The 22498-nt window shown below is 46.3% G+C and overlaps 4 protein-coding genes across 4 annotated transcripts; 1 reads left to right on the top strand and 3 right to left on the bottom strand.

Annotated features, from left to right (window-relative positions):
- Positions 1 to 431: 431 nt before the first annotated feature.
- On the bottom strand, positions 432 to 1263 carry LOC135398381 (uncharacterized). Its single transcript, XM_064629792.1, has 2 exons — positions 655 to 1263; positions 432 to 548 (listed from the first exon to the last, which is right to left on the bottom strand). The coding sequence occupies exons 1-2, from the start codon at positions 1261 to 1263 to the stop codon at positions 432 to 434; spliced, it is 726 nt and encodes a 241-aa protein (XP_064485862.1).
- Positions 1264 to 7404: 6141 nt separating this feature from the next.
- On the bottom strand, positions 7405 to 8655 carry LOC135397753 (uncharacterized). Its single transcript, XM_064629347.1, has one exon. The coding sequence runs from the start codon at positions 8653 to 8655 to the stop codon at positions 7405 to 7407; it is 1251 nt and encodes a 416-aa protein (XP_064485417.1).
- Positions 8656 to 13869: 5214 nt separating this feature from the next.
- On the top strand, positions 13870 to 14635 carry LOC135398380 (putative nuclease HARBI1). Its single transcript, XM_064629791.1, has 3 exons — positions 13870 to 14010; positions 14065 to 14273; positions 14329 to 14635. Exons 1-3 carry the CDS (start codon positions 13870 to 13872, stop codon positions 14633 to 14635), a joined length of 657 nt encoding a protein of 218 aa, XP_064485861.1.
- A 303-nt stretch (positions 14636 to 14938) lies between these two features.
- LOC135398379 (myb/SANT-like DNA-binding domain-containing protein 3) lies at positions 14939 to 16284 on the bottom strand. Its single transcript, XM_064629790.1, has 4 exons — positions 16014 to 16284; positions 15802 to 15930; positions 15295 to 15480; positions 14939 to 15180 (listed from the first exon to the last, which is right to left on the bottom strand). Exons 1-4 carry the CDS (start codon positions 16282 to 16284, stop codon positions 14939 to 14941), a joined length of 828 nt encoding a protein of 275 aa, XP_064485860.1.
- Between the last annotated feature and the right edge of the window lie 6214 nt (positions 16285 to 22498).

Here is a 22498-nt window from a genome sequence, read left to right as displayed (position 1 = left end):
AGACCTTGTGGAACAACTGTCCATGAATGCAGAGGGATTAAGGAGCTTGTATTCTCGGTGGAGGAACCCTTTGTTGTTGTTCCTTAGCTTTTCCTCCTCGTCGTCGGCCAGCTTTTTTCCCTCTCTGTTCCTTGCCCATGGAAAGACTTGGTAGGCTCGAAGACGACTTCTGAGAGCAGCAGCCGTCGTCATCGAGATCCATGCTCTGACTCGTGTTTTGAGACAGGCCCATGGCAATCCCGTCCCAAACGGAAGGGGATGCAACAGCCTCCTCTGAGGTTAACATTGCATCTCCCTGGCTGTTCGTCTGAGAGGCCACTGGAGGAGAACCCTCAGTGTCCCTCTCTTTGTGTTGGGGAGTGTGGAGGGGAGCCCCAGAGGTCTGGGTCTCCACCGATACTCTGGGTGGTGCCACTCCCCTGCGCACCACATCAGAGAAGGTTCCTTTGTTCGGGAACGCCAATTGTGCCTTTGCTGCACTGTATGTGATATTTTGCTCCGTTTTCAGCTTGAGGATCTGTTTCTCCTCCTTCCAACAAGGACATGATCTGGAGTAAACAGGGTGCAATTGGCACACTGAAAGTCATTGCTGCACGACTCTGACGAATGGTCTTTGCCGGCGCACTTAGCACAGACGGGCTGCCCACGGCATACCTGAGTACCGTGGCCAAACCGCTGGCACTTGTAACAGCGACTCGGATTTGGGATGTAAGCCTTCACATTGCAACTGAGGTAACCGGCTTTGATTGTGTCTGGCAGCTTGTGGAGCTTGAAAGAAAGGATGATGTGCTTTGTTGGGATTTCTTTCCCATCCCTACGCATGACTATTCGCTTCACACCTACCACACCGTGCTGTTGTAGGCCTTCTTGGAGTTCCGATTCCGAACAGTCAAGGAGGTCGCTCTCAGAAATTACTCCTTTAACAATGTTGAGACTCCGGTGTGAACTTACTGTGACAGATATCCCATTGATGCTTGTCAGTGAAAGAAGCGCACTGCTTTGCTCTCGCTTTTCAACATGGACCTGGATATCTCCAGAGCCCAGTTTCTTGGCATTGTATTCTTTACCTATCAGCTGTCCAAGTGCTTTCGCTATTACAAAAGGAGATACCTTTGACAGTGGCCTTGTGTCATCATTAGAGTGGACAACCAGAAACTTTGCAAACCATGGTTCGGGTGTTGAGGTATTTAAATCAATTTGCTGGTACTCGGTGCGGAACCGTTTCCGATTCCCATCTCGGGGTTTTAAAGAAGAGGAAGCCATAAAGGTGACAATACAATTCGATGCAAGGGTCCTGCCGCCCACCACGGAGCCCAACCAGGGGACCGTGTTTGACGCAGTAGCAGGTACGCCTACACTATACCGAAGTGCACTTCTGGAGAGTGAAAGACTGTCCAAGGTTGACGCTTGCCGACAAAGAAGGTGAAAAGAGGAAAGGGAGAGAAAGAAGGAGACCAAGGAAGAGAAAGTGATGAAAAGGGAGATGGCGACTAGCTGAATAACCCTGGCCGGGCCCTCCAGGACCACCCGACTATGGGAAGCAGGGGCCAAAGCAGTGTGTTGTTTTCCCGGAGGGGCCCCGAAGGGTCCAAACCAACCTCCGAGTCCACTCAACTGCCAGGATCCCCGTTTCCCCAGACACGGGAAAGCCACGCACAGCTATACGTGGGGGTCTCCCTCCTGCGGCGACCCAACCATGAGTGGAGGGCGCTACTGCGGCTGCTGCCGGCCCATAGGGGCGCCAAGTTCCCGACGCCGGGTGTTGCGATTCTAATGACCATGATGAGCCTTTGGGTGAAAATCGCTAAGATCAAGATTCATGCACGGTGCGTTTTTGTTGAATTTTATTGTCAAAGTGAACGTCATTAAGAGTCGGACAAAGGGAATAACCTTGCGATTCAATAAATAATAGGAGTGTTTGTCTTTGCCGCTGTCTTCAGACAGGATGTGATGACGTCACGCAGTGTTTCAGGTGTCTGTAGCAATGAATTCACCGTTACTGGAAAAAAGTGTAGCAATAGAAAAATGGTGTGTATTGTCCTGGACAGATTTATGATGAGCACTGTTTTTGAATAAGAGGAGTGCGTGTGCTTAGAAATAGTTTGATGCTGGTTTCCTGCTTTGTTCAAGTGTTTCTTTTCGCTTTTTTCCCCCTTGTTGTCTGACAAACATGCGCTGACATGCCCAGAACTTGTTCTGACATGCTTTCCTTTTACATGTAGTTTTTTTTTTTTCCTTTTTGAAAAGAAACATTCTTGACGATGTTGATAGTGCTGCCTTGAATGGGAGTAGAGCTAGAACGATTCTGAATAATTTTGCGATTCATTTAGTTCAGAGAGTAACCGCATGGGGGACAGGTGTGTGACTTTATTCAGGATGAACAAAGCGTCATTATTCAGTTAGCTGCCTGGCTCTCAGATGGGATGGACCTGTCTTGCTGAACCATTATTATGTTTGTTCCTGTACTCATAAGTCTCATTTAGTAAGACTTTGGGAATGAAATGCTTAATGCCTACAATCACCTCTCACGTATAGTGTTTTTCCACAATAGTTCCCTATGCAATCATTATAGTAGAATAAAGAAAAATAATCTTGGGATGGTGATTCAATAAATAACAGGTCCCTTGTCTAGAGCGTACGCGTCCTTGAGCCACGGAGCTGCATGATGACGTCATACCGCGACCCTATTGTTTCAGATGGACCTTGTCCAGAGGCGATGGGTTGGACATGTGGGAAAAAATAGTGTAGCCCTGAGACAATAGGATGACGTCACGACCAATGAGCAAAGCCTGCAGGGGGCGCAAGGATTCACTTCTCTCGTGGACACTGTCGGGTGTGGATGCGTTAATTCTGTTCCTAGCAATTGCGTTGGCCATTAGTGGAAGAGCGTAGCCTCGGTGGGGTTCCGTCTGCCTCTGATGGGGCGCGAATGTGTGGTTCGTTACTGGTGAATGGTGTTCGACGATGCAGGTGGATTTTGTGACGAGTGGATTTACAATGAGGGAATGTAGTGTATGTGTCTGATGATGGTGAGCATCTTTCCACTCTGTTCAAGTGTGTCTGTGTTTGCTTTCCTCTGTTGCCCAGCAGTCGTGCGATGTGCCCTCGTGTATTAGTGCTCCTGACATGCCGCGACATGCATGCTTTCCTCTGTTGACGCATCTAGATTTGTATTTTTTTTTTGACAAGGAACATTCTTGTCTTGACGATGTCGATAGTGCTGCCCTCAATGGGAATAGTGCTTGAACAATTCTTAACAATTTTGCGATTAAATTAGTTCAGAAATCAACCGCAAGAGGGACAGATTCATGACTTTATAAAGGAGTAAAAAGCATTACGATTCAGTTCTGCGCCTGGCTGTCGGACGGAATGGACGTGTCGTTCTGCGCTCCTTGTGGCTGATGTTTTGTGTAACTAATTCTTTCGCCAACTTTGTCCCCGCTTTGCTTGCGATTTGCATGTCCGTGCATGTCGGGCGCTGGTTGCTGTTGTCCAGGCATCCCCGCCATGTGCTATCTTCTTCTGCCATGGAAACCAGAGCAGCGCTGGCGTGATTCTTAATAATTTTGTCATGAGATTAGTTCAGAAAGTAACCACTAGGGGGTGCAGCTGCGGGACTTTATAAAGGAGAAAACACCATTACAAGTCAGTTCTCTGCCTGGCTGTCGGATGGAGCAGTCGCATCGTTCTGCGTTCCCCGTGACTGCTGTTGTGGTGGGCTTATTTGTTGTGTAACTAATTCTTTTTGTTGTTAGCTATTGATGGTTAGCATATTTACTCTTGCTTTCCCAACCTCTGTATTACGAGTGTTTTTCTCCTCGCATATCCAGAGCTGTCCTAACCTGCCCAGACATGTCACGATGACGTCGCAGCTGACGTCACAGGATGTCCGGAACTGGTGGTCATAGCTGCGATGCTTTGCAACCTGCCTCTGTGCTCCGTCGCCCAGCGATGGTCAGCGGCCGTTCCGGACCGCTTTCTTCAAGATGGCGTCGTTGATCTTCAACTAAACTCCTTCTCTCCACTCTATCTCTATCTATTTTTTTTTCTTTTTTATGACCACGATTATCCGGAAACGCACAACTGGTCTGGACACGAGTTAGACGCTCCCCAATTAGTGTGGTGACTCCCTGGAGGGTGCTGATTACTTGGGGGGGGTCCTTATTAGTTCTAATTGATTAATTAATACGTGTTTAGACGAAGATGTGCGTTTCCGGATAAACGTGGTAAGTACTTACTACTGCACTGGAGAGGGTGATATTTGTATTCAGTCGCAAACGTGTCACTGGTCGATGTAGTCCACGCCCAGTCCGAGTTGGTTTTGAAGGGAGAATGCCAGCTTTTTCAGATCCCACCCACCCAAATTTCTATAGAATCTTGCGAGAATCAGTTGTTCTACACTATATCGACAATTGCCAGCGAGTCTACGATTCAGTGGAATATAAGCAACCTCTCTGATCTCTATCTTGATCTCTCTAGTATGTACATTAAACTAACTACAGATATCGTAGAACGTGAAGAAAAACAATGTGCAAGTTTCCGGCGATGCAGAATCAAAACTAACAAAGACGGTTAAGAGCATCAGCTGTTTACTATATACATTAAAAACAAGACTTTCGTGCAGTAGGCTGCACTTCTTCAGGTTTGAGGACCTGTTACAAGTGGTGAAGCATATATCAAAAAACCAAGTCACATGGTACAAGAGAAAAGGGTAAGGGTGAAGAGAACTACAAACGCGATACAAATATCAACAAAAATGAAAATGAAAAACAAAACGCAATCAGTAGGAGGTGGCTCGACAAGGTCAGACAGACATACATACAGACGAGTCGGAGTTGTACGTGGAGGAAACCAGTGAACAGCACATGAATAGGTACAGCAGCCAGTTGGCACAAAAGGCTTTAGAATGCGTACGGGGAATTAGGGCTCAAGGGCGAAGGATTGAGGACACACAGCACCTTGATGGCTAAGAGCTTCCAGACTCTGGGAAAGTAACGCGGAGTTGGTGTCTTACTGATTGTGTATCATCGTGTATGATGTGAAAAATGGCAGACAAGTTATAATACAATAAATAGACTCATAGTGTAAAGGACTGTAATGGCCCGCCGTACACGTTGATGCCGTGCGGCTGTAACGTTGCAAATTTCGAAATGAAATCGAGAATCCTTTTTCATTTCGAAATTTGCAACGTTACAGCCGCACGGCATCAACGTGTACGGCGGTCCATTACAGTCCTTTACACTATGAGTCTATTTATTGTATTACAACTTGTCTGCCACTTTTCACATCATACACGATGATACACAATCAGTAAGACACCAACTCCGCGTTACTTTCCCAGAGTCTGGAAGCTCTTAGCCATCAAGGTGCTGTGTGTCCTCAATCCTTCGCCCTTGAGCCCTAATTCCCCGTACGCATTCTAAAGCCTTTTGTGCCAACTGGCTGCTGTACCTATTCATGTGCTGTTCACTGGTTTCCTCCACGTACAACTCCGACTCGTCTGTATGTATGTCTGTCTGACCTTGTCGAGCCACCTCCTACTGATTGCGTTTTGTTTTTCATTTTCATTTTTGTTGATATTTGTATCGCGTTTGTAGTTCTCTTCACCCTTACCCTTTTCTCTTGTACCATGTGACTTGGTTTTTTTATATATGCTTCACCACTTGTAACAGGTCCTCAAACCTGAAGAAGTGCAGCCTACTGCACGAAAGTCTTGTTTTTAATGTATATAGTAAACAGCTGATGCTCTTAACCGTCTTTGTTAGTTTTAACTACATATACTGAGAAGTGATGGGAGTGATCCATGTGCAATAACAGCGGATGGTGTAGTCGATGATGTTGTATTCCCTGTTAATAAATTGGGAGCTGCAATGTTTAAGTATATTAACGTATATATCAATCAGCGATTAGTATCATTATATTGTCTGAATTCCTATCGATGCATGTTGGATACTTTGCTCCATACCAGACATGTACAAAATACTGCGTGGAAGTATTTAAAATAAGATACTAAATACTCCACGCAAGAAGTATTTAAAATAGAGTAAAAAATACTCAAAACTTAAACTAACTTGAATAGAGTATTAAATACCCTAAGAAGTATTTAAGATACTTTTTAAAGTACTTTAGTATTAGCAGTAGGTGAAACGCGTATTCAAAACGTGGCCATGCAAATGAAAGGAATAAACTTCATCCGCCATGCCGCGCATATCGTTTATTTGCACGGCCTTGGTGTCAAGTAATGTTTGGTGAGCTTTGGTGAACTCACATAAACTTTGGTGATATGTTCAGACCCAGAACTTTGTAACCCCTTCTCTCTGTCAGCTCGGGTCCTTTAGCTTCTGGGGCGTGTTCATTGCTTTTCTTGGCCAAAGAAATAAATGCCGAGATTCTCTTGTACCTAATCCCCTGAGGATTCACCTGGCAATATGACTAGAAACCGTTTTCTGACGAAGGTGCCTGGCTATTGACAAGCAAAGCCAAGCGTGGGACCAGCCTATTGTACAGGAGGATAAATGACAGATGCCCGAATTCTAAAAAAAAAAAAAAAAAAAGAAGAGAACGAAACAGGGGCTTAGGTTCCAGCACGGAGTAAGAAGACTAGGAGATGAAACTTCACTCTCTCCCGCGACCAGAGATGTACGAGGAGCGCGCGCTCAGCGGCCTAAAGTCCCTGGATTATGCTCTTAAGGAAGTAGCGACAACCCTTCCCTCACTCTCCTTCCTTATCGCCCTCGCACTCCTCCAAACGCCATGTTCTTCCCAAGGGCCCGGCCATAGCCTCCTATATTTGAGAATGCCTGTTCAACGGCGCCGAGATCAAAGAGCACCGCCCGTCCAATCCGTTTCCGGCGCCCACCGCAAGAGGCGCTGCCTTCCTAGGATACTGCGCTGCGCTTGCCATGCTTTTCTATGAGTAAAGTTGCATCGCGAAACTAATCTTATGTGGCATATTCTCGACATTTTAATCCTGGAACGCGACCTAGAGCTTATGATAATTCGTTGAGAAGTTTATAATAGAGAAAAATGCGTGCTACGTTATTTTCGAGAGTGTTTAGTGATGAAACGCGCAAACGTCGGAGCCGCAAAAAATATGCATTTTCCAGCAGTAACATGTTTTTAAGTCGAATTGTAGCAGACGTTATGAAGCAGAGAAGTTATGTGAACATGTTATATTGTGACTAGGGAGTGAAAAGGGCTGATGATGACTGTTTTTAGTATAGATGCCCCAAGACCTGAGCGAGCTTCACCAGTGCACAGATCATCATAGGCCGTATAAATTATACGCACGAATGTGCGACGCAAATATGACAGTAAAAATACCAAGAAACGAAACGCAAACAAATTATTTATTCGGGTACATATATTCGGGTTATACTCTGCCACGTTTGCTATCGCATTTCTTTATAGTTTTAGTGGCTTCCGTGAGAGTGGCTTGGAGGTGAAGATTTTTGCCATGTCATACTTGTCTGTGACTCCTAGAGCGAAATTTGTAAACAGTGGGCGGAAAAACTTGGTCAGTAACACTTCCAGAAACTGCCGGTGATGTCCAGGAACCGAGCATTTTAATATTTGCCGCTCGCTTAATATTGCAGTAGCGTGCTCCACAGCTGCTTTAAGGGGATGTTTCAAGTTCCTCCTCTTTGCTAGCATCACTTGAATGTAGATTTTCAAGCAATGCAGCACCACAAGTAGCTGTTGAGACGGATAGAAGAGTCCACCTCTATCTTGATGTTTAATGAGCGCGTCAGACGGGGCCAATGAGTCAGGCTTTTGCACGAGTCCAGTACACTGCTCACAAGCGATGGTTTCGCTAATAACCCTGGCCAAGTAGCCACCCACCATGGCTAGAGCTGCAACTTCAGGAGTAGGAGCCAGCGCCTCTGTTCGTTCGAGGTGGTAAATCAGTGCTCTAGTTGCATCGGTGGGGAACTGTTCTACCTCCGCCCTGTCTGTGGCTTGTACCTTTGACATTGGCACGCCTCCCGAGGAGCAAGGATGGTTCTCCTCAGCAACTACATTGCTGTCCCGTGATGTAGAGGCAATACCCGTCTTCAAGGTCTTTTCGATGCCAGAAAGCACAGCTCGGACATCGGTTTGATCATTACTCCCAGCTGTCTTTCTCAACCACCCGAAGAAAGACTCAATAGGGTCAGACGACATCTTTCTGGTCAATACAAAGCCGAAATTCATAACCCGAAGCAAGTACCTCGTGCAGTCCACATTGGAACGTGTTGTAAGCAGAAGCCCTTCATATGTCTCCTTTGTGAGAAAGTTTTTTACATGGCACTGGCTCTTGAGCTCGCCCAAGTACTCCAGGAAAGTACTTTCAAGCCACTCCAGGCGCTCGTCTGTTTCGCACAAGTACTGCTTAGTGTCAGCGTAGTTCTGGTGGATATGCTGAGTGCAATTGCTCACATCCATCAGCAGAAACCACCGATGCATAGTATCCATGAACTCTACCGTTTCTCCGACTTGCGAGAAGCTCGCATCACAGGTGTGGCCGGCTTGCTGCTCCAGCAGTTTGAGTGCCGCTGTCACAGGGGGCGATAACACCTGCACTGCCCTCATCACGTTCATTTTCTCCAGGTTAGTGGGGAAAACGTGCTTCCTAGTCAGGAACCTCACGGGCTTCACAATGCTGCCTTGCTGCATTTTGTACAGCTTCTTGAGGTGATCTGCCGTAATAGCGCCGTTTTTCCCAAGATCCCGGTGGAGAAACTGTGACCGCACGTTCTTTATTAGATGGCATTGGTCAAATGCCAGAAAGAGCTTGCGGTCAGGGTCTTCAGGATGTGGTATGTGGTGCCTGATAGTTCCGTTACACAGTAGTTGGAACGCCATGACGTTGATTTTATGATTATCGGTCACGACTCGTACCACAAGAAAGCCAAGTGCTTCGACTTCCCTCAAGACATGGCGCAAAAGAGTGTGAAGGTCTTGACCACCACAGTTCTTTGTGAAGAAGTAGGCTACGGGTATTCTGAAGCGGGATGAGAGCCCACTGAGGACGAAGCACAGGAGCGAATTGGCGAGAACAGGGTCTCCTGTGCGTTCCGTGGGAAGGACTCCTCCATAGTCGACTTCGCCGACGAAAGCGTCTCTCTGTTTTACATACTGGAGCCGCTGTTTCACTCTCATCTCGTCAATGATTAAAGAGCAAGTCCTTGCCTGCGGAGAAGTGTGGACGGTAAGCTCAGCGGAGAGTCTTTCCTTCACGAGTTCTGTCACACCAGAGTCTCCACGGGAAGACCCAAGAAATCGCTCTAGCGTGCTTCGGCTAGGCAAGCTCAGTAACGCTTCCTTTCGAATGTGTTCGTAAGCCTTGGGCGAAATGTTTCTCAGCACAACTGCATGACGTACCGTCAGTTCGGACCAGACCGGCTTTTTTCTCCCGAAGTTCTTTACTTGTTCCAGTAAAATTGAAGCTGCTAGATCTTTTTCGTGTGCCTTTTCGACGACATGTGTAAAGGCAGAGACGTCAGAGTCTTTTTTCACGGAGTCCAGCTCTTCCTTCAGGCTGCTTACATCCTGCTTGAGTGCTTGAATCTGGGCACGGAGTTCACGCTCTTTGCGCTTCCACTTTCGTTTCTCGATTATTGCACCCGATGAGATACCACTTACTTGGACGCCCCGGTGTACCTTCACCCAGGAAGGCGCTGCTTGGTACGTGCTACTGCATGAGGGTCGTGTTAGCTCATTTGTTCCTTCCCCGGCGTTGTCACTGACACATAGGTCGTCGTGAGCGGGCTCAAAGGATTCCTTTGGGCTGCCGGGAAGTGCTCGCCGTTTTCCTGCTGATGTCGATTCTGGAACGCTTCCTTTGCGCTTCCTTGCCACCGCGTCCCCTCTCTTGGGCTTCGTCGAAGGCTGCAGGTACACAGGGTATTCCTCGAACACACTGGGCACAGCACCTTTCTTCAACCTTCGTGTTTTGCATCCTTCCTTGAAGTCGGAAGGAAGGAAATGCCGACTACAGACAGTGGAGTAGCAGGATGTCGTATTGGGAGTCCAATCGTCTCTTGATATCACCTTTAGCCACTTCTCGCGCAGCTCTGCATCACTTGGGATTTCATGAAATGAGACTCCTGGCAGTCGTTTTTTACCTGATGAGTTGCAGCGAGGCACGCAGCAGTAAGCCATGACATGGAGAAACGAGCATACCGCACCGACTAATGCAACGCGTTCCGCCAGCAAGTAGACGCTACCCGAGCGTCTCGGCGTCGCGATCGCCGTTATTGGGAAATTTTACGTCACAAAAACAACGGTATTTAAGCGGTGGTGTGATGTTTTTAGGGTGATGAACGTGCTATTCATCGATGTAAAGCTTTTGCTTGAGTTGAGTTGTCAGTATTCTTTTTTTTTTTTTTTTTGCTAGAAAATTCAGTTCAACCTGTAACTTTGTTTTTATCGTGTCCGTCAGATTTGCTTATCTCGTGATATCGAGTACATTAAAAACTTAATCGAAACGCAAAATAGAAAAATCAACAAATATAATGGAAAGCGAAATAGGGACAAACAGACGGAAGACTACGCCCTCTCCTACCAAAGTGTCGTTTTGGCTTATAACGATTTTTAGATATACGCATCCGACGACTATAGAGCCTGGTTTTTATAACTGTTCATCTTACATGTATTAACAAGTTCGTCATCCCTCGTGCGCAGGCTTCATGCGCCACAGTAATTACCTTGTATAGACGCACAAAATACAGCAAAATACGAACAATGTGATTGGTTTCCGAATGACTACCTCATCAAGACATCACTTCGTCGGCAAGCCCTATCACCACCACCACCACCACCACCATCACTTCGTCGCGTTAAATCAGGCTTGTCATCGAGATCGAGAATGAGCTGCTCAGGTAGGATAGGATTGGAAAGACGATGTCATCAGGGGGATGGGGGAGGCTCTATTATAGTACTTCAACGTATATTTTTACTAATACTTACGCCTTACCTTTCTTTTTAAAATATTGGGACATTATCGGTAGTTATGTCTTACTGACGGTAATTCACACTCGCACGGCATTTTTGTTTCCTAATTGCTTTAAATGTATTACTTTCTTGGTGATGCTTTGTATGCCGGAAGTATTTTAAATAAAAATAAATAAATAATCTCGGGGTGGTGGAAAGCAAAAAGTACAAGAATAAAATAAAACCGTTTGCAATGCATGTATGTGTGCTGTGACGCGTGGCCAAGAAAGCTTGGCCACGAACAGGTGCGCTATCATTCGTACATCGCACATATACTCTGACAGAGAAGCGCATTTGCATGGTGAAGCCGTTCTCATTAAGTTAAGTCTTGTGAAAGGAAGTAGTTGATTTTCGAGATTTAAAATAATCTAGCCAAATAGTTGTGGGAGATGAGCAACCGCGGTATTTTGATCACCCGTTTTTGCTTTCTTTGTCCCCCACCTTTTTTTTTTTTTTGTCCGGTGCACAATAACTGTACCTCGACGTAGTGGAAGATGCTGGTACAAGCGGTCACGACAGCAAGCAGGTTGTTTCTTTGAAATAATCAGCTTTGCTATATTTCTTTAAAGAACAAAAAATCAAGCGGAGTTAGAACATCCTTTCGTAATACCTGTTGTAGTTCGTTACAATAATGTGTATACATGTACGCATGCAACAACAGCTGTCAAACCTGTAGGCTATGTATTTGCGCATACAGTGGAACGCAAGACGCAACTGCTATTTTACATAATGTGATGAAAAATACAGATGACACTATATGACACTATAAGAGCGCCGGCAGCTTTGCTCTGCTCAGAATCAATATCCTGAGCAGTCCACTTCAATATGGAGCAATCTATTAATATTAATTGATCTCCCAATCATCCATCCCAGTAGTGGCAGACGTCAACGCATATTACTACCAATTGCGCGAGCGCTCCATAGCATTTGCATTGAGAGGAACCCTAGGATGCGAGCGCCCCAAGCGGCGCGGTGCAGAGGAGGATAGGGGAGGAGGTTGAACGGGCGCTCCGGGCCGAATGAGCAGGCATTCTCAAATATAGGAGGCTATGGCCCGGCTCGTGTTGTAGCGTCCAGTTATCGCTCCGCAGGAGACTTGGAATCTATAAAGCCGTGATGGCCCAATAATGTAAAAGTCAGAGGGTTCACTGCGCCCTTATGTGAACATCATATTGTGGAGCCCTTATGTGAACATCGTACTGTGGAATCTCTTTTAACAGTCCATGCGTTCCTGGAAAGGACGCATATCCTCCAGATTCCTAACGCGCATGGAAGCAGTATCGCGTTAGTGTTCTTGCCATTGGACTTTACAGGAGAATTTTGCGCTGCTTTAGGGCGTATCATGTGTTCATCAACATGCTCATGCGCGAATTCACATCTACAGCTTCAATCTATTAGCCAGGCAATGAAAAATGTCCTACCTGAGCAAACAAGAAAATTCGATGAACTGAGTATATGCTCTGTAGTGCAAAAATCTGTAGTATATTCAAGGGGGTAGTAGTGCGTAGAAATCTATGAACAGAAACATGAATTGCTCATGTACCTTGCGCCATGAACTGCTACAGCAGCGCAAATGGAATACGCATACATACCTGTTTCATGTGCTTCTGTAAAGTTTTTGTCGCTGGCATCAGAGCCACTTGAGCAGGGCATTAGCTGGCCAGTGAATGACGACGTGATGTCCGCTAACACATGATGTTCCGAAGTGTTGGCGCCTAGATATCGTAAGCCGATGTCACGAAACTGGAGATCCCAACCGAGGTTCCAATAGACTTCTCTGAACCATCCTGTACTTACCTTGACCCATTCGGCGTCGTTCACGGGGATTCTTCCTCGATAAAACCTTCTCTGATCGATGTGAAAAGATTGTCGGGATGGCGTCGCATTTCAGCTTCTTCTGCACGAACTTTTGAAGCACAAGCGATTCATACTGATCTTCTGTGAAGTGTTTCTAAAAATGCGTGAATTATTTTAATCAAGAATTATTCACATGCCGATCCTACTGAGTATTCGAACAAACAATCTTTTTGAGAACTACGAATTGTGTGCATAAAGTACGCATGCGTCGTTTAAAGAAGAGCGAATGTTCTATGAAATACTCACATCGCAGAGCTTACTACTTTTCGTCGGCTTGAAATTTTTTCGACCTATCTTGTGCAGCCACATCTTTCGCCTCGCCGCAGCTTCTTTGCTTTTGCCCATTGGAACAGAAAACATAGCTTGCCCGGTGTCGGGACGACCACTGCACCCAAAGGCGCAACAGCCGGTCATTCTCAACTGATTAACCCCCGAATTTTTGAATGCGACTTTCCGTTCCGAAAGTACCTTTCCTTCGAAAGCAAGCCTTCCGCTCAATTTTAAACATTCCTTTCCTTTCTGCCCTCCTTTCGCACGCGCGAAAGGAACGCCCTTCGGAAGGTTGCCGAGGGGCTACCTTACGTTTGCACTTTCCCTTCACAACGTCAATCAACATGGCAGCTCCCGATGGATCTTTCGTAGATTTTCTCGAATTTGCTTCACGCGCAAGTGATTTGTGCTCGGGTTTGTCCGGATCGTCGTCGTCTGCTTGACCGCGAGAATCCTATGGAGTGCTACTCGAACGATGAGTTCCTACTTCGTTACCGGTTCACAAAGTCGTCTGTCTTGCGTATTTTGAGTGAGCTTTCTCTCGAATGTGCGACAGACAACAGAGGTCATCCTCTTCCTTCATTGCTGAAACTGCTTGCGACCCTTCGCTTCTATGGTGCTGGTGCTTTTCAAACAGTTATTGGTGATTTGGTTGGAGTATCACAGTCAGCAACGTGCAACGCGATCTGGACAGTTACGAGGCGCATCGCTTCTGTACTTTATCCAAAATATGTCCGGTTTCCTCTTGCATCCGAAGCAGCGTCAGTAATGACGCGCTTTTACTCGATTGCCGGGTTTCAGGGCGTCACTGGTTGTATCGATTGCACACATGTTCCTATACACAGCCCTGGTGGGATGCACGCCGAAGTTTACAGGGATCGTAAGGGAGTTTTCTCCATCAATGTACAGGTGAGATTTTCAAAGTTGTGTAGGTACCCCAGTCGAATTGAAGTTTGTGCGTAGGCCATTACTGGTCCAGAGCTTCAATTCTTCGACATTGTTGCGAGTTGGCCTGGGTCAGTGCACGACAGTCGGATATTTGATAACAGCAGAGCTCGTGTCCTGTACGAAGAAGGGATGCTGCCTGGTATCTTGCTTGGGGACCAAGGATACCCACGCATGCCCTTTCTAATGACTCCACTGAGCGACCCCAGAACGCAAGCAGAAAGAAGGTAAACTAGAAAGTATAATGGTCATCTAGACAGTCATTATTTTTACCTTCCGCAGATACAACCGAAGCCACATTAAAACGCGGAATTCAGTAGAGAGAGCATTTGGAGTGTGGAAAAGAAGATTCCCATGCCTCAGAATGAAGCTCCAAACGCGGCTTGAACGGTCAGCTGCTTTCATCTGCGCTTGTGCAGCACTACACAACATCGCATGCGTATGGAACGACCCCTGCCCAATGGACAACATGCAAATACAAGAAGATGAGGGTCCTCTATCTGCTATCTACCCAGACGTTGTGCTTGGTGCACACATGAGGCGCCGTCTAATTGAAAATGTTTTTTCCCGCGTCCAGGACGATGCCTAGAGCACCGAGCTTTGATCCTGATGATCTTTTTACATGCTTCCTCAAGTCATCTACATTGTTCACTGAAGGAAGATAATTATGTACATGCAGAGAAAACAATGGTGATTCATTAATTTCAATACATCAATCTTGTTGCTACTGTCTTTGACTACAAAAATGTTTAATGAGTGAAATATTTGCATTGAATGTGCAATGAATTAAACACGTACACTGAACTGTTACATTATATTACAGTCATAGATGGATAAATGCATACAACTGCTTACAAAAGCAGTCACGATGAAATATGGCAGTACTTTTAAATCATGTTACGTTCACTCGAGTTTGCTTGTTCATATCTTGAGTTAGCTGCTCCCCCAACAGTCTTTGCTTCATCTTATGCACCTGAATTTCTTCACGCACACACTGGACTTGCAGTTTGTGCATTATACGCATGTGCCTTAGTTTTAGCTTGTGTTCTTCGTTCATGAGCTTGACCCTCAGCGTGTGCTCAGCGTCTCTACGTATATTGTCCTGTGCCATCGTCTCCCGTCGTGATTCCAATTCTGAAGAAAGAGCATTCTCAAGCACAGCATTTCTTGCTCTGGATGACCTCTGCTCTCTTTGTGTGTTGGTTGTGTTAGTTGGCATTGTTGATTCACGTGGTGGTACGGATGTACCGCTTAAGTGTACACTGCTCGATATAGCGTGTGAGGACGCATCATGTGAAGCTGGTCCTGAACTGAGGAACTGAGTCCCTTCACCACCTGCCGTTGTAGCTTCGTCCAGAATGGTGTCGTCAGAGGTGGAACGTTCAGACTGTAACTGAGCACCACCTGTCGACCCAGGCACAGTGTGAAAGGTGCCTGCAGAGAGAAAACAGCAAAAGTGGAGCACAAACATGACAAAATGCGAAAAGCAAACACGTGTGAGCTCTATGTAACAAAGAACTAGGCAAAAAGAGCATCATCAATATAAGTGATTGTAACTGGAGTAGATTTACACATAAGGTGTATGGCATCATTAATAAGTCGGAAGAAAAAGTCTGGGATCTGTACTGTCCCGTACCTTCTCGTCGCTTCTTCATGACTGTGCACCGAACCAACCAACCGAACTACTGTTTTAGAGTTAGTACTGTCATTTACTTGCATCGCTCTACAACTTGCGTCCCGTTGTGGTCGTCTAACATAGGAAGTAGAATACTCCGTACTTCCGGTCACCATCGAAAGGGTTGTGTATCCTTGTGGCAATGTGGGGGACGATGGACTCCACTTGCTCGAGGACCGGGTCCATTGGGGAGGGAGGTCCACCACCACCTGACAACCCAAGACGAAGTTGCAGTGTTCTGCGATGCATGTGATGTCAAAGGAAAGCTAGCAAATGGAACAGTTGTACGCACCTGTCAGCATGCTGTGTCTCACTCCTTTCGCTGTTTCTTTTTTCCACTTCCCCTTCAAATTGTCCCACACTTTTCGCAATTGTTTCACATTCCGATGCACTACACCAGGTATACTGTTGAACTCCGCAGCCATCTTCTCCCACGCTTGCTGTTTCGACTTCGCCGACACACTGTCGGTCTTCTTGTTCTCCACTATGCCCTTGTAGTTCCGTAGAAGTTCGAGAAAGGTGTCTGTTTCATCAGGTGTCATGTACGGCGTTCGTTTTGACATGGTTGACGAGCCAGTTGAACATTGTTGAACGGTTGAAGTCTGAACTCACGTGGTCGTCCCGCCACCTGTCTTGCAACGTTTGACTCGTCTTGGATTTGTTCGGCTTGTACAATGTTGCAAGACCACAATTAAAATACGTGTTAGACGTAATAACCGATCCCGAAGAAGCGTCGCTGTTCAAAATTTTATTAAACGAAAGAGGTAATACGTTTAGGAAATACGTAATAACAGATAATACGTAATAAAGTAAGAGGTAATACGTAATATGTTTAGGAAACACATTTCAGTAATAAATCATCGATAAATATTATTACTTTCATCATATTAACTGGCAAAAAGGAAGTGTACTCTCACTCCCAGACTCGCTCCGAGAACAGTTCGCGTTTCCTTTCGTAAGGAAAGTGGAAGCTGCATTCAAAAGTATCACTAGGTGAAAAAACCGGCCTTCTGGGGAAAGAGACTTTCGCGGTTCCTAGGGAAAGGAAGGGAAGTTACAAAAGGAAAGTCACATTTAAAAATTTGGGGGTAAGTTGCCGACGCACGAAAGATTATTCAAACCGCAAGCACGGGAGAAACTCAGCGCACTGTCGCCGCTGCAAGTTTGGGAAGATCATGGCGGACGGAAACGGCGGAAGTGCCGCAAGGAAATCACGTGCGCGACTCCGGCCAATGTGTGCATTTTGCCGGCGCCGTAAAGCCTGTCGCTACTTCTCAAAGAGCGAGGTCATCCAGGGACTTTACAGCGTCCCGGCCCGCACTGCCATCTGTTGCAAGAGGACGCAGAATTTCCGAAGCATGCGGTCACGTGATACTGTCGCTTGTCCGGCGGCGTGACTAACACGTGAAAGCACGTGAATTAAACGCTAGAAAAGAAGACGATGAAGCGCTTACGTGATCATCGGGCTCCTGTCGTCTGCTCAACAGAACCGAGAGGCAAGAGAATGAAAATTTTTTCCGTTGGTTTCGCTAAACAAGAAGCGCTATGTAGTTGACAAGCGTGACATTTATTGCCAAGACAAACATCCTTTACGGTCATTAGTTTGTCATCATCCGTAGAGGCTGCCGTACGACTCGCGAAAAGCACTGCTTTCCCCATAGCCTTCCATGTAAAAGCGCAAAATGGAAGACAGTGCCGCCGTGCCATCTGTCGCGTAAAGTCAGCAACTGCCTTTTTTCTCTCCCCCAACGTGACAGTCTCTGGTCGCACGCCGGAGCTCGCTTCTATGGGCAGTTTCACCTCCTAGTCTGGGTTCCAGTGGGCTGAAAATCTGGACACGGCGGGGATACAGCTTGAGGAAGGAATGCATTTTGATTACTGAGTAGCAAATGCTCAAAAAAGCATTTTAAATTATTTAAAAATACTTGTCGCAAAAAGTATTGAGTAGAGTACCAAAATACAAAAAGTATTTAAAATACTGTATTTTGAGTACGTACTCAAGATGCGTACAAATCTGCTCCATACAAACTCACATCTTCAGAGAACAGTAGATGATTACAGTTTGTATATTTATGATTCAGGAGAATACAGTGCAAATGACCCAAATTCAAGAGTTGCTAAAGCACTCATTTCTAGAATGACAGGTGGCAAACTATTTGAAGTTGTCATGCATTTTAACACAGACCTGACAAATCAAAACAATGTGTAACAAAAGGGAAGCGGGAGACGTCCGTAATGGGTGGATGAAGCAAGGTTTAATGACTGACACCAGAGAACATAAGCTGATGATGATGGCAGTCGGTAGTACCCGCTATGTTCCTCTTCCTTTTCTTTACATTCCCCCGCCACAGAAGATGCGTAGATGTAAGGTCAGATGAGGGTGAGGTTCACAGTGTCCTGAAATGGCGTGGAGCACGGAGTCGGTGCGCCTCAGTCCGGCTCGAAGACGAGCACAGATACTCGCACAGCGAGAAACGTCTTACGCATTAGCCCACTGGGACCGTCATCGCGGGCGCAGCCAGTATGGGCAGTGTGGGCAAGTGCAGAACTCTCAGGTGCAGCACAGCAAACCCTCAAGCCATCGGCTGGTCTGCGACTGGCACGGATTCTTATGGCCGTACCCTTGAAATATTCTGATGGGTCACGTACAGAGTAGTTGGGGTCAGATGGGCTCTTCGCGGGGATCTCCGGGGAAGGAATCGTGCGCTTTCCTAGTCCTTGGTCCTCTCGTGGTCAAGAGCTTGAGGTAGATGGAATTTGCGGTTCCAACGTAGCAAAGCCAGGCTCGAAAGCTCCGGCGTTCTCAGAATTCCGGGCCGGTCCCTCAAGCACTTGGTGCCCTTCTCCGGCAATGCTATCAGTTGAGATCTGTAAACCAGGCTCCGCATTTCCTTCTTGGGGTCTTCGTATTGTGCTGGTACACAAGGACGGGATTTCGGAAGGCGCCTGGTGTGAGAAAGGCATCGGTTGAATGTTTGATCGGGGAAGGCTGCTTCACTCGGCTTGACTTGCGGTCAAGCTGTATGTCGTTGACGTCGGTAAAACCATGCCGCAGCGTTCCAGAGGATCGCTTGCACTTACTTTCGCAGAAATGACCATCTCGAGATAAACATCGCAGTCTGCCATTTTGTTGTCTATTTCATCTAGGTCGGCTACAGCCAAAATATCGTCATCCAGGTGCTGCAGTTCTGAGTACCATCGATCCAGTAGCTTCAGTCTTTCCACCAGACACTTGCCACCAGAACTTTCGTGTAAGAGCGCATCGATGCTCGCGATCAGGCCTAAGACGTTCAAACGTATGGAATGGCGATGCTTACGTATTACCTCCAGTTGCTGTAAGGCCTCCATGATATTGCGGGTAATGAGGCCCTCACGCCCTGTAGCTCCTGCCCTCTTTGCCTCGTATGTGGACCGGGGTCCCGGGTTTCGGCACCAATGTAACAAAATAGAAGCGGGAGACGTCCGTAAGGGGTGGATGAAGCAAGGTTTAATGTCTGACACCAGAGAACATAAGCTGATCATTATGGCAGTCAGTAGTGCCCGCGATGTTCCTCCTCCTTTTCGTTACACAAGGTTTTGTTACCTGGATTGGACCTTAGGCTAGTTGCACTTCACGCAAGCTACATGCAGATACTTTTGACTGGTCCAGGAGAAACACATCAACACCAGATCAAGATACACAATGCAGTATTGTCATTGCGTAAAGTCAAAGTCAGTCATTCTACCTTCCTTGGTCACCAGTCCACATTAAAGAGCCATCGAGCATGCTGTACTATACGGGGCTTAGAGAGCAAGATTAAGACAATAACTGCTGGTTCTCTTGATGGAATTTTTGACAATCTATACACTGATCGCATTCCAGATCGAATCTCAATGGTTATGACGCGAACTGATGTCTATCAGGGTGACTTTAAGTTGAGCCCGTTCAACTTTGAACATTTCAATGTAATTCAGTAATATTAACAATTGATGGACATCGAAAACAGCTCTCATACGATTGCGACAGCGATCTATGCAGAGGAAGCTATTATGAATTGCCATCTCAACTGAACGATAAAAGCATCGAGTACTTATCAGAATTATAAAACTAATTCGTTTATATTACATTGGAATCAGAGTGCAGACGAGTCCGTGGGTAGTTACTTTATCCCATACGTAAGGGAAATTGTAGAGTTGAACTTAAATTCGCAAAACCATTGCCTCACGCAGTGTCGGTTATACTTATAAGTGAGAGCCCCAAGATATTGACAGCCAATGGTGACCTGTAGTTCACTTAGATTAAATTATGGATGTTCTCGTAGTTGAATTATTGTTCTCAATGAATCCTCAAACTGTGAGAATGTATCGAGGAACCTATGCCATCGACAGAGTTTCGCCACTACAAGAAGAAGTTTTCATTGTCATTAATATGCATCCACACGACGGTCCTGGAGAAGATTGGTTGTTGTACATGAGGGATCGAAATGATATATTCATCTATGTGGATAGCTTTGGTCTACCACCAATTGAATCAGAGTTGCTAGATCTACGAGGGGTTCAAGTCAAACCGGGACTTTTCATTTTTCGCAAAAGTAAAATGAGCTTCCAGGAGAGAAATTAGTTTTATTTTTCAACGTTTTTTGCGCGTTTTCAACGTTTCAACTGTTTTGATGCGCGTTTAGACTCAGGAGTGAAATGGTGCACCCACGTTTCATCGCACGTGATGATCCGATCAAGGAACGGCTGTCCTTCAGTGTCGAAACGGTACCTTAGCTCTTGGGAGATTTCCAGGCTTCTCTGCCGGTCAAACACGGAGAGCTGCCTCGGGGCCCAGCGGGCACTAAGTTTCCGAAACTGGAGGTGTTCAACGTTGCCATAGAAAGGGCCGTCTTTCGAGCCAGTTCGAGACATGTTATTCGTCGGTTCTTGAGGATCAGGCACTCCACAAGTTGGATGTCCTAAGGAACTCTCACACTGCAGGGCTCTGAGCCGCCCCGGCGGGGATCGTCCTGCACTGATGTACGGCCGTCTCGGAACCGTTGCACCACTCAAACGCTTTGCTGCGGCTAAGTGTATCGTGGCCATACTGAGCCTGAAGTCTCCTGTTTATTTCAGATGGCTTTAAGCCTTCATTCACGAGAAACTTCATGACAATTCGCTGTTCGATGTGCGCATTCACCTCGTTATCGGCCATCTTGTCCAGCACGTGTCTTCTGTTTTGCACAAACTTTGGATCACCACGTGGTGAAGGCGGAGGCCTGTCGCGTGTGAAAATGACGAAAAAGAAGTAGCGCGAGCTATTTGTACACTCGGGAGACAGAAAGTCCCGGTTTGACTTGAACACCCCTCGTATCTGTTGATGAATATTGTGACAAGTGTATACAGAGTATCTACAGCTCCCACTGCGGCCTCTTTGTTTCCGTATTTGCTTCACCTTTCTAAGAATTACCCACTCAAAAGCATTGTATCCTTATTTGACAATAACTTTATACACAACGATCTCAAGGTAATAAAAATGACTGACTCATTTAAAAATTCGTCTCATTTATTTCTTCAATGTACAAGTTCTTTGAAGATATAGTCCTCCAGACTCAGTACCTTGCGAGAGCCGTCTTCCTTTCGCCGGATGATGTACTGCGAGTGTTCAATGTAATACTTCCGAAGAATTGGTCTTCTCAAACCAGCATTTATCATGACGGGCGAGATGTTTTCACCTTGACGATAACGCCGTAACAATTAAGTCACATGAGAGAACTGGATTTATTCACATGAGAGAGTGGCTGGGTTGTCCCTTCAGATGACGCACCCTTGGAAGTCGCTGGGGAGCTGTGTTAGCTTAGCTCAATTGGTAGAGCCCTGGACCGGTAATCCAGAAGATGTGGGTTCGAGTCCTACAGCTGGCTAACCTTTTCAGTGACTTCCATCTTTCGTCGTTAATTAAGTCACATTTCACGGCGACAAATTTCTGTAGCCTCTTCCTTAGTTGCCCACGTCTTGTTCTGATTTGATGATAAGGTGAACTTCGGAAGATGAGGGTGAAGTCACTCTCTAGTCCATTGCAATTCAGGTATAATTTCATCAAGTGGGGGGAGGTCGAAGTAGCTTGCCGTTGTTGGCCGCACTCAAGTGGGCACCGTCACGACTATAGCCAAAAAACAAAAAAGAAAACAGGAAAAAAAAACACTGTATCGTCAAATGAAATCTCTCCACTGCGTTCATGCTCAATCCGAGCTGGGATGGCATCCGAGATATGGCTTGATATTATGGTCTAGCCAGTCCGATAATTTTGCTGAAATCAATCCCCCGCAACGACAACGTTTCAAACGCTTCGTGGTGCTCAGCAGACATAATTCGTGCGGTACTGATGTCGACACCCGAGGTGCTGACCACTTTCCCCTGTATATTTCGCACGATAGACTGCCTCTCTCACCCACTACTGGACTGACTACTTTCACGGACTGGAGACTCTTTCGTAGCGGCATCCGAACATCTGTGCACACCGGTATGTCCCCAGAGGCCCTCTCGCAAGGCTGTCGTTGTGCCATTCAGGACGCGGTGGTCCTGTCTAAAAGGGTAACAGGTCAGGTCGGTCATTATCCAGCAATTAAACACTTTCGGGCATTCCGTCGCCAAACACAGAGAACGGCTCGCCGAACTGGGCAACTTTCTGACATTGTAGCATACCGCCGGATGAAAGCTAAAGTAACACGAGAACTTAAGAAAGAAGACCGGAAGCGTTGGCGTAAGTTTTGTCAACAGCTTTCACCGTTTGATTAGGCCACAAAGATTTGGAGGACA

This window comes from Ornithodoros turicata, chromosome 6 (assembly GCF_037126465.1).
Source record: "Ornithodoros turicata isolate Travis chromosome 6, ASM3712646v1, whole genome shotgun sequence".
In the NCBI taxonomy this organism is placed as follows: domain Eukaryota; kingdom Metazoa; phylum Arthropoda; class Arachnida; order Ixodida; family Argasidae; genus Ornithodoros; species Ornithodoros turicata.
This window is presented reverse-complemented; position numbering and strand designations above follow the sequence as displayed.